The sequence below is a fragment of the Perognathus longimembris genome, chromosome 2 (assembly GCF_023159225.1).
Source record: "Perognathus longimembris pacificus isolate PPM17 chromosome 2, ASM2315922v1, whole genome shotgun sequence".
Taxonomy (NCBI): Eukaryota; Metazoa; Chordata; class Mammalia; order Rodentia; family Heteromyidae; genus Perognathus; species Perognathus longimembris.
Window position 1 is genome coordinate 136,015,771 of NC_063162.1, and position 12,556 is coordinate 136,028,326.

The 12,556-nt window shown below is 39.3% G+C and overlaps 1 protein-coding gene across 11 annotated transcripts in view; it reads left to right on the forward strand.

Annotated features, from left to right (window-relative positions):
• Nrf1 (nuclear respiratory factor 1) overlaps window positions 1–12,556 on the forward strand; it is a 109,577-nt gene that overhangs the window by 49,344 nt on the left and 47,677 nt on the right. For all 11 annotated transcript variants that reach the window (XR_007210109.1, XM_048340210.1, XM_048340215.1 and 8 more), the window contains exons 7-8: window positions 10,737–10,895; window positions 12,066–12,263. Coding sequence is in view for 10 of the 11 variants with exons in the window: in XM_048340210.1 (XP_048196167.1) it covers window positions 10,737–10,895; window positions 12,066–12,263 (357 nt within the window). In the remaining variant the exon portion in view is untranslated. The remainder of the gene's footprint in view (window positions 1–10,736; window positions 10,896–12,065; window positions 12,264–12,556) is intronic.

Below are 12,556 nucleotides of genomic sequence, written 5' to 3' on the forward strand. Positions count from 1 at the left end.
CTACACTGATGTGACTTAGTGTATTGGTCCAGCTCACAAAATATAAAAGCTGTGGATAAGAACCTCCATTTTGGGGCTGGGAATGTGGCTTAGCAGTAGAATGCTTGCCTAGCATGCATGAAGTCCTGGGTTCAATTCCTCAGCACTACATACACAGAAAAGGCCAGAAATGGCACTATGGCTCAAGAGATAGAGTGCTAGCCTTGAGCAAAAAGAAGCCAGGAACAGTCCCCAGGCCCCGAGTCCCAAGCCCCAGGACTGGCAAAAAAAACAACAAACCCCCCCCCAGATCCTCCATTTTATGCCAGACACTGGTGGCTCACATGTGTAATCCTAGCTAAGCTACTCAGAAGTCTGAGATCTGAGGATTATGGTTCAAAACCAGCTGAGGCAAGAAAGTCCACGAGACTCTTTGTCTCTAATCACCAGAAAACTGGGAGTGGTGCAGTAGCTCAAAGTGGTAGAGTACTAGCCTTGAGCAAAAGATTTCAGGGACAGCACTTAGGCCCTGAGTTCAAGACTCATGGCTAACAACAACAACAAAAAAGAACCTCCATTTTGCTGATGCCAATGGCTCATGCCTGTAATACTAGCCACTCAGGGTAGCTGAGATCTGAGGATCACACACAGTTCAAAGCCAGCCTGGGCTGGGCAGAAAAGTCCATGAACTCTTACCTCTGATTAACCACCAAAAAGCCAGAAGTAGAGCTGTGGCTCAAGTGGTAGAGTGCTAGCCTTGAGCAAAAAATGCTCTAAGTTATCCAGGCTAGTCTTGAATGCCTGGGCTCAAGTAATCCTGCACCAACCCCTTTCAGAAAATTTTAAAATTCAATTAGGAAAACTTCTAGGATATTACAAGCCTAGAAATTGGCTTCATCAATGCTTCTTAATTATTATGCATAGGAATCATGTTCAACATTTCTTGTGCAACTTCTGGTTAGTAGTCTGAAGTGGGACCTGAGATTCTGCCTTTAAAATAATCTCTCAAGTGCTGGTTCCTAGGCTATTTACTTTGAGTCAAGGAATTGCTTTGTTTGTTAAAGAATCTTTAAACAGTAATTACAATTTTGCTAATAAGAAAGTCACTTCTACTCTTCATGATGGTTGAATCCTTTAGGATTCTCTGAACACTCTTCAATAAAGTCTTTGGAGGAAGCTGGGTGCTAGTGGCTTATGCCTGTAATCCTAGCTACTTAGGAGGCTGAGATCTGAGTTGCAGTTCAGAGCCAGCCCTGGCAAGAAAGTCTGTGAGACTCCTTACCTCCACTAAACTACCAAAAAGCTAGATGTGGAGCTGTGGCTCAAGCAGTAGAATACTATAACCTTGAGCATAAAGAAGCTCAGGTACAATGACGAGGCTAACTCCAAGCCCCAGGATCAACACATACACACAATCTTTTTAGGATCTCTAATAAATTCAGGCAAAGATAGTATTATAGAAAAATTAATCCCTGTAAAGACTAGTTGTACTGGTTCAAATCCATTCTCCTTTCCCTTCTCCCTTCCCTCTGATCTCTGGACTTACTGTCCTTCTCTTACTCTCACTGGGACAATTTCTGTTGCTTTACTATTCCCAGGAGTGATGATGCAACAGGGCAGTAATTCTTTACCAGTTTCAGAGAAAATTCAGCACAACAATTGCTTGGTTAGAAAGAAGTTATTCAGAAGACTTGCCCTGTATAACTTAGAAAACAGTCAGTCAGTTTAGGGTTTTGAGGGTTTTATTTTGTTTTTGGTGATAACTGGGATTTGAACTTATGAACTCACACTTGCTTAAGCTGGCATGATACTGTTGAGCCATGCCTCCAACCTTGAGGGTTTTATCCTGTTTAAAAAAGCCTAGTAAGTCTAGTCTTTTCTATCATAAAGTAGAAACAAGTTATATGCTAGGTAAAATAAGGTAGACCTACCAGGAAGATAAGTGTGTGATCCATATATATGAGGTGTTTTAAGTGGGTAAAATCATAGAGACAGGAAATAGAGAAGTTATCAAGAGTTGGGGAATAGAAATCAAGTGCTAATGTTTTAATGGATATGGTGTTTCTGTTCAAGATGATAATGAAAACAATTCTGGCAATAATAGCTGCTGATAGTTATATAACATTGTGAGTACATTTAATGTTACTGAACTGTGCATATTAGTTTGGTTTGTTTTTTTTTGCCAGTCCTGGAGCTTGGACTCAGGGCCTGAGCACTGTCGCTGGCTTCTTTTTGCTCAGGACTAGCACTCTACCACTTGAGCCACAGCGCTACTTCCGGCTTTTTCTATATATGCGGTGCTGAGGAATCGAACCCAGGGCTTCATGTATATGAGGCAAGCACTTTTACCACTAGGCCATATTCCCAGCCCAAACTGTGCATATTAGAATAGTAAATTTATGTGAATTTTACCACATCGAATATATATGTATGTATATACATACACACACACACACACACACACATACACATTTTTTTTTCCCTTTGTCAACTGTGGGGCTTGAAATCAGGGCCTTGGTGCTATCCCTGAGCTCTACTCAAGGCTAGCATTCTGCCACTTTGAGTCATAGCTTTACTTCCAGTTTTTTGGTGGTTACTTGGAGATAAGGAATCTCATGGGTTTTCCTGCCTAGGCTGGCTTTTGAACCGTGATCCTCAAATCTCATCCTCTTGAGTAACTAGGATTACAGGTATGAGCCACTGGCACCTGGCAGTTTTTAAGAAGGGCTGGATTAAGAGTATTTGAATATAGTTGTCAATATTGACTGCAGAAGTAGAAAAACTTAGGGAATTTAAAATCCTACTGCCTGGACGAATTATATCAGAATCTTTGGTAATAGGATCCAGACAGCTGTAGAGTTTTGTTTAATCCACTATTACTATAACAGTTCCAAACTATGCAAAGTAGGCTTTTCTTACTACCTGAGACTGTTTTAAAAAAATATGTATGTATATGAATAAAAAAGTATGTAAATGTATTTAAAACACAGGTAGGCAAGGTAAAAATCAATAAGAAATATATACATAACACATAAAAATAAAAAGTGTTTTAAAATATAACTTAAAAAAAATAAGGCCTTGCTGCATACCCCAGTCTGTTTTTGAACTCATGATTCTATTGCCTCAGTCTCCCCAGTGCTGGGATTATAGGCATGGGCCATTATGCCTGACAAACAACTTTTTTTTTTTTTGCCAGTCCTGGGGCTTGAACTCAGGGCCTGAGCACTGTCCCTGGCTTCTTTTTGCTCAAGGATAGCACTCTACCACTTAAGCCACAGCGCCATATCTGACCTTTTCTATTTATGTGGTTCTGAGGAATCGAACCTAGGGCTTCATGCATGCTGGGCAAGCACTCTACCGCTAAGCCACATTCCCAGCCCCAAACAGTGTATTTTAAGCAAAGAATAAGGGTTTATTCAGGAATACTAAGAGAAGATTATAATCATATAGATTCCATATATAGGATAGAACTAAAGTAGGAAGTATTTGCAGTTTGTATCGTAAAGAATTAATATCCAGAACATGCTATTCACATTTATAAGAAAAAGATTAAAAAAATAAAGCATTGGGGCCGGGGATATGGCCTAGTGGCAAGAGAGCTTGCCTCGTATACATGAGGCCCTGGGTTCGATTCCCCAGCACCACATATACAGAAAATGGCCAGAAGTGGCGCTGTGGCTCAAGTGGCAGAGTGCTAGCCTTGAGCAAAAGGAAGCCAGGGACAGTGCTCAGGCCCTGAGTCCAAGGCCCAGGACTGGCCAAAAATAAATAAATAAATAAAATAAAGCATTATAAACAGTTCACAGAAAGAAAAAAATAACCATTACACATATAAAAGGATTCTCAGCTCATTAATAATGAAAATTAAATTATGAAGCCATTTCCCATACATCAGATGTGGGAGTATGAGAAAGTAAGCATTGTCTTGCACTCTACTGGTAGTGGGATTGGTATCTATTACAATGTTCAGTGCATTTGTCCTTTAAATAGCAACCTTTTTGAATTTATTGTAAAGAAATATACATGTACCCAAAGATGCACATACAAGTGTTAGTTGTAAGTGCAAAAGATTCTGTAAACAACTAAAATAGTTATTAATAGGGAAATGATTGATAAAGTGATAAACCTATACCACAACACCAAACAACTATTGAAAAATGATTATTGGAGTTGTACAACCATAAAAAGGTCTTTATGAGGGAATGTTAAGCAGAAAAAGCAAGTTGTAAAATATGTACAAGTGTTTTTTGTTATTCACATAAAACTTCAAAGAGATCTAGCATGTAGAATTTGACCTACAAGGAAGTGTGATTTACATTTTTAATAAAAGAATATAGCCAGAAACTGATTAATATGAGGCTTATACAAAGACGAGGTTGGACTTTAAGGGTAACATTTTGATAGGTGCCAGGGGTATGAGGTAAAACAGAGATGTTTGGCTTGAGAGAAAACTCTGAAGAAATCTCTGAATATCTCCATTGACTTCACTCATTCCAACATTATTTAGTCTTCCTAAACTGACTCTTCCAATGTTTTCTACAGAAATAATATGTTTAGAGAACAGCTGTTTGAGGAAGACAGTGTTTCTGTTCACAATTCTAGGGAGAAGTGCTTCTATTTTTTTTTTTTTTTTTTTTTTGCCAGTCCTGGGGCTTGAACTTAGGGCTTAGGTACTGTCCCTGAACTTCTTTTTGCTCAAGACTAGCAACTCTACCACTTGAGCCACAGCACCACTTCTGGCTTTTTCTATATATACTGAGGATTCAAACCCAGGGCTTCATGCATGCTAGGCAAGCACTCTTACCACTAAGCCATATTCCCAGCCCTCTTTTTTTCTCCCTATTACTGGGATTTGAACTCATGGCCTCATACCTGCTCTGGTTCCTTGTTTGCTTGCCTGGCACTAAGTTCCACCTTCAGTCTAAGAGGTAGTTCTAATAAGGATAACTACCTTTATTATCTCCATGAACAGACAGCTCTGATCAACAGTGCAAATAAATCTAGATTGTGGGCAAGGAAGTCATTTGGTTTATTTACAGTGATCCCTAACCTGTCACAGAAGTTACATTCCAAAGACTCCCACAATAGGTGAAAATATACAAAGTAGCAGCATTAGATAGTTCCTCCCTGGCTATTTCACAGTTCACTTATTGCTACTTCATGGATTTTCATTTATTGTGGGGGTTTCTGAAACATAACTCCTGCAGTAGGTGAGGGATCACTATTTACTTTTTTTTTTTTATACCTAGGATACAAATAATAAGTAAAGCGTGATATAGGGAGGGACAACTGTACTCTCTGATATCCTTTAAATACTCATGTGGATATAATTGGGCCTTTCAACTTAAAAGTTCATAATTTTAAATTAAAATAACATCATATGCTGAAAATGACTGAATTACTACCTTCCTGTTTACCTATAAGGTATAGAAAGCTTGGGAGTTAAAGCCAGCCTGTATTACCTACTGGAGAACCCTGCCCCCACCCCCAAAAAGCAAGTCCCATTTACTTGAAAAGTAGAAACGAGAAGAATAGTGGTTGGAGGCCACTTCAAGAAAAAGTTGGCAAGCCCCCATCTTAGTCAGTAAGCCAGGAGAGGTGACATACCTGTGGCTCCAGCTTTAAAGGAGACTCTAAGTAGGAGGACTACACTTACCAGCATGCTCGACCTCAAAAGACTATTATAGTAAGAAAATTAATTGTCCAGGACAAAAAGAGTTAAATAATTCCTTTCCAGAAGTCACCACTGCGTCCTCATTACCAGTTAGATTAATTACTGGTCTTAGAGTTTTGGAAACCAAAAGCTACTCAATGTGTTTCTTAAGGGAGGTTTGTCTGTAATCCACAGGGAGACAATCAACAGGATCAGCAAAGGTAAAGCCAAAGCTTTCAGGCTGTCCTTTAATTGGGTTGAATAAGCTTTCCTGGTTGCTCTCATTCTGACTCTGCTCAGGGCTCTACATGGACCTAAAGTAACCCAGCTTGGTCAATAGACTCATTCCAAACCAGCAGAGTGGAAAATATAACTCCTTTCAGGGTACAGTCAGAAAGAAAAGAGTATCAGATTCAAGGCAGTGCCAATCAAAAGTAAAAATTATGTGGAAATCATAGACAGTTTTATAGTATAAGGTTTAAAAAAAAAACTCTAAGAAGCCTAATCCAGGGATTCGAGGTATATGTAGCTGAGTAGTAGAGCACTTGTTTATCATATTTGAAGCCCTGTGTTTGATCCCTAGCACCAAAATAGACCAACTGACAGACACCAGGCATGGTGGCTCATATCTGTATTCCTAGCTACTTGGGAAGCAGAAAGTAGGAGGATTGTGGCTCAAGGACAGCCTAGGAAAAAGTTCATAAGACCCCATTTTAATCAACAAGTTCACAAGACCCTATCTCAAACAAGCATGGTGACAAGCTATAATCCTAGCTATGCAAAAAGCAAGCATTACTTTGCCATACAAAGGATTGAACCCGGAGCCTCGAACATTCCAAGCAAGTGCTCTATCACTGAGCTACATTGCAAGCCTACTTGTACATTTTTTAATGCTCAAGGATCCAGCAGAACAAGTCACAAAAACTTACTGTGCATTCAGAGTGTGTAGTGAGAGCTCACTTCCTCAACACAAGAAATTGGCCTAAGTAATCAATTCCATTTCTCCTTGGTTCTTGAAGTTTTTTGTTTCTCATTCTCAGCCAAGACCCATATGAACCCATTTGTCTGCCTCTGCTTTTTTCTCTTTTACTCATCTTGAAAAACAGCCTAAATGTATAGATTTCAGTGTCTTCAGTGTTCATAATCCATTTCAGAAAGCTGGCTATTTCTTCGAACCAGATAGATTCCTTCATTTCCTTGACATAAAAATAAGATCCCGTATCCTTGAAAATCTTTTTTTTTTTTAATTTTTGGCAAATTGTCATATTTGGCCTCAGAGAGAAATATAATAGCAAATTTTGAATTGGTGCTGTGGTCTGATAAGAGTCGCAATGGTTCTGCATCTTTATTTGTTTTGCATTTAGAGTAGTTATATTTGATTTAGTTGGTTAGGACAGTGGTTGGTTAAAACATCTTTTTGTGAAAAAGTTTCTTTTCTTATGGTAAAATCAGCATTATTAGTTACCAAGTAGCTATCAGTGATTTATCTCTGTGGGAGATAAGTGATCCCTACGAAACCTCATAGAACTTAAGTACAAAATGTTAGGACATAAGTTTTGGATGCTGTAAGAGTTGCTAAGAGAAGATAGCTGATAATTGAAGTGATAATAAACAGCCACTAATTCAGTGTGTGTGCGCGCGCACACACACACATCTGCCATCATTAATCTTCTTAAATTAACCCTGGATATTTACTATTAGCATTAATGTTTTGCAGAGGAAAAAAAATTAAGATTTAGAGAGTTAACTTAAGAGCCAGTTCTGTTTGTGTTGACAGAGATGACTGAAGAAAAGTAGTATATATTTCACAGAGTATAGGACTCACACGGTATGAAAGTGGGTAGTAAGCTGGTTCATGCCTGTGATCCCAGCACTAGGGAAGCTAGGGCAGAAGGTTCACAAATAAAAAGGCCAGCCAAGGCTCCATAGTGAGACCCCCGTCTCCAAAGAATAAGTGAATGAATTCCCTCCCCCCCCCCAAAAAAAAAATAGTGATATCAGAAAAGTAACATGGAAGGAGTAGTTTAGGAAGGGAACAAATCAAAAGTTAGCCAGGCATGGGTGGCTCACACTTGTAGTCCTAGCTACTCAGGAAGCTAAGATCCGAGGATCACAGTTCAAATTCAGCCTGGGCAGGAAAGTCCATGAGACTCTTATCACCAATAAACCACCAGAAAACTGGAAGTGGCACTGTGGTTCAAAGCGGTAGAGCTCTAGCCTTGAGCAAAAAGAGTTCAGGGAGAGCATCCAGGCCCAGAGTTCAAGCCCTGAAACCGACATTGGAAAAAAAAATGGAGAAGCAAGAACTCACGAGACTGTACAGAGAGAGACTTGCCTACAGGACTAGGGCTGCTGTGGGCAATGAATAGGAACTGATTGTAGCATGAGATTACATTGTGGTGGGTCTAGAGCTGGGTAGAAGGATATAGTTTAGGGGTTAAAGGGCATTTGCCTTTTTTTTTTTTAATTTGTTTTGTTTTTGTTGCCAGTCCTGGGGTGTGGACTCAGGGCCTGAGCACTGTCCCTGCTTCTTTTTGCTCAAGGTTAGCACTCTACCTCTTGAGCCACAGCGCCACTTCCAGCCTTTTTCTATATATGTGGTGCTGTGGAATTGAACCTAGGGCTTCATGTATACAAGGCAAGCACTTTACCACTAGGCCATATTCCCAGCCCCTGGCTTTTTTTATTTTTGTAATTGAATCTATGTAGCATTAAGGAAAAACTGTCTGGCAAGGATATGTAGGATAAGTGACAGATAGGAGAACTATATGTTTATATTTATAATATATATTAATATAGCTTATAATTTTGATAGTTTATATCAATTATATATTTGTATATGTGCATTTTACATATTTATATATAAAATTTTAATATAATTTTATTAATTTAGAGACAACTTCTCAGTTTACTTTCTCCAGACTCCTTAAGGATGGATGGAAAGTTTTATCTTTTCTAGAGATGATTAGTGACATTAAAATAAAGGGAACTTTAAAGAGTCTATGGTATCATACAGTTTGTTCATTTGAGAAAGCTGTTTTTTTTAATATGAAGTTACAAAATGTGTGAGAATTAAGTGCTTTTCTGCTCTGTATATATGAGGCCATAAAAGACATATACTCTTAAAAACCAGGGAAAGTGACTTTGAGATGCACTTTCTTAAAATAGCTTCTTAAAATGACCTCATGAGCTAGCTGATAGCATGGCTTTGCAAATGGATACATTTCTGTTCAGTCTGCTGCTTGATGCCACAGAGCCAAATATATACAAAGTGTGTTATATCATATCCTGTAGTCAGGTCAGGAGACTGTCTGGGAGTGAGGGGGCAGCTTATGAAGAGAAGTGAAGTGGCAGGGGGAGCACAGGAATTAACAGTGTAAATACAGTGAAACAGACCCATCTTTAGAAGGTAAACATTACTGATCTGGGTTCACAATTTCCCACTATGTAATCATTTGTATTACCTTCTGGTATTATAAAAATGTGCATTTATTATAAGACTATCTGACAGATAAGCTCTACAGTAAAACATTGCTGTAATTATTTTCTCTCATAATATGTATCTTCCTCCTCTGCTTACATAAGTATCCTCCCTCTTTCCCTCTTCCTTTCCTTCTATCTCTCCTTCCTTCCCCCTTCTCATAAACAAGTCCTTGAGCCTTAGTCCTTGCTTAGAATGCCCTTCCTCTTTTTTTTTTTTTTTTTTTTGACAATTATGGGGTTTGAACTTTGGGCTTTACACTTGCTAGGTAGACTCTACCACTTGAGCCATGCCTCCCAACTCTCCTATCTTTTGTGCTACAGAGGCAATGAAGAATGCTGCTCCCTTCAGTAGTGTTGTAGGTCCTTGACTGTATTGCAGACAACCAAGTTAAAAGGAGAGCAGGAGGTCTAGAAAGTTCAAAGATTATAACGTGGGGCTGGGGATATAGCCTAGTGGCAAGAGTGCCTGCCTCGGATACACGAGGCCCTAGGTTCGATTCCCCAGCACCACATATGCAGAAAACGGCCAGAAGCGGCGCTGTGGCTCAAGTGGCAGAGTGCTAGCCTTGAGCGGGAAGAAGCCAGGGACAGTGCTCAGGCCCTGAGTCCAAGGCCCAGGACTGGCCCCCCCCCCCAAAAAAAAAAAAAAAAAAAGATTATAACGTGGTGAGCTGCTTTTCTTGCCTTAAATTATAAATGCTAAAGAATATTCACAAAGTAAACTAACTTTTTCCTCAGCATATAGACTGTGGTTCCCATGCCAAGAAATAAAGAAGTATGGCAGTGGACTCTGATTTAAAACCTGCTTGTTAATGGTTTTGACTTGTAAAATAAATCTAAGTGTACTATATTTATAACCACAGAGGAGCTAGACACAGTGGTACACACACCTGTAATCCCAGCACTCAGGGCTGAAGCAGGAAGATCACAATTTCTTGGACTACATAGCAAGTTTCATGCCAGTCTAGGCTATATATAAAGACTCTGTCTCTAAAATAATTCATACAAATTTTACGGCAGTCTATATATGAGACTCGCCAACAGCAGAATGGCTTTCTAGGAACTTGCTAGAACAGTTTTAGAGTAATTTTCTTGCCTTTGTAAGTGGAAAGGAGTTTTGTTGTTTATAGTACTTTTTTATTTGTTTCTTTGGGGTTTTTTTTTTTGTATGCACAGTCATTTCATCTACAATAGTGAAGATTTCTCATGCTTCTCACCTGTTATTCTTCTCTTACCTAATTGTATTTGAGTATCACCTCTAGAACAATGTTGAAAGCATCTTGCATTGATCCTTTAAATGCTTGAAAACGGCAGAAGAGCAATAAGCTCTAGTGCCAAAAGCATCTCAGGAGGAAGAAATCAAACTTTGGGGCAGATGTTCTTGCTATTTTTAAGGAAAAAGTTCACAAAATGCAGCTTTAGGTGCTCTTACATGTATATTTTTCAATCATCCAGGCCAGCTCTATTAACCTGTGGAAAACAATGGTTCACAGCAATCACATTTAGGATTTTCTAGGACCCTTCAGGAAGGCTCTCCGTCTCATAATCTTTGTGTTTGGGAGGAAGCATACACATCTTTAGGTAACTTTCATAAGTACTGATGATTGGTCTTCTCTTCCAGGCTCAGCTTCGGGCGTTTATCCCAGAGATGCTCAAGTACTCCACAGGTCGGGGGAAACCAGGCTGGGGGAAAGAAAGCTGCAAGCCCATTTGGTGGCCTGAAGACATTCCATGGGCGAATGTCCGGAGTGATGTCCGCACAGAAGAGCAGAAGCAGAGGGTGAGGGTTTTCTTGGCCTGAGTTGCCTATCACTTTTTTGTTACATATCATTACTTCAGTTTATATCATTTCTTAGTACTTAACTGTTTAAAAATATGTAATAAATTGCATTCCTTGAAATAAGTTTTGATTTTATACTTTTTCTTCATAATTGCCTTTTCGAGCACTGTTCATTTTTTTGAGGTGCTTGGAGAAACTAGAGAAACTTGAAATGAAAATATTAATCAAGGGCTGGGAATATGGCCTAGTGGCAAGAGTGCTTGCCTCGTATACATAAAGCCCTGGGTTCAATTCCTCAGCACCACATATACAGATAATGGCCAGAAGTGGCGCTGTGACTCAAGTGGTACAGTGCTAGCCTTGAGCAAAAAGAAGCCAGGGACAGTATTCAGGCCTTGAGTTCAAGCCCCAGGACTGGCAAAAAACAAACTAAACAAATATATTAATCAATTGAAGACTTAGAAATGTCACTATTGAAAAATATAAATATGGAATTAGAAATCCTCCAAGTGAATCTGCTATAACAAAACTTGGAGAAGCAGGATTAAACTAGATAATGTCCCTTTTTCTACATATTTCATTTTTTAAATTCTGCTTGGGAGTTTAGTGATAAATCTTAATATAAGGGGCTGGGAATATGGCCTAGTGGCAAGAGTGCTTGCCTCGTATACATGAGGCCCTGGGTTCGATTCCTCAGCACCACATATACAGAAAATGGCCAGAAGTGGTGCTGTGGCTCAAGTGGCAGAGTGCTAGCCTTGAGCAATAAAGAAGCCAGGGACAGTGCTCAGGCCCTGAGTTCACAGCCTAGGACTGGCCAAAAAAAAAAAAAAAAAATCTTTGTACATCTAAATCTTAATATAATACTTCTGGCCATAGTAATCATCATCATCATCATCATTATTATGTGATTGTACAAAGGGGTTACAATAGTAATCATTTTTTAAATGAGAAATTTAAGGGTAATCTGAGAACCTCAGAATGGAATAGGGTCCAAAACCTAAATGCTGAACCCAGTTTAGATCAGGCTCAAAATTATTTGGGGGAAAATAATCCTGTGAGCATTACTCTGTATGAGGTCTAATCAATAAACAGGTTACTATTCAATAGTGAGACTAAATATCAACTTTTCTTGTGGCTTAACGTGCTTTTCTGATCGTTTGGTCACAGGTTTCATGGACACAGGCACTACGGACCATAGTTAAAAACTGTTACAGACAACATGGGCGGGAAGATCTTTTGTATGCTTTTGAAGATCAGCAAACACAAACACAGGCCACCACCACACACAGTATAGCCCATCTCGTACCGTCACAGACTGTGGTTCAGACCTTCAGCAACCCGGACGGCACTGTCTCGCTTATCCAGGTGAGTAAGCTTGACAGTTACAGGGAGATGGGTCAGTGAGCATCTCATCTGAGACTAGAATAGGCTTTATTGTGCCGACTCTTATCTGAACTTCATATGCTCCCCTGGATCTCCCCATCTAAAGCTGACAACTTCAAACTATTTTTTTAACTTTTTATTTTATGGTGCAGTGTTTGTTTATTTAATGATCAAACCTAGAGCCTCGTGCATCTAGACCTAGCTAGGCAAGTGTTCTGCTACTCAGCCACATCCCTGGCCTTTGAACAGTATTCAGTTACCTATTTATTTTTTTT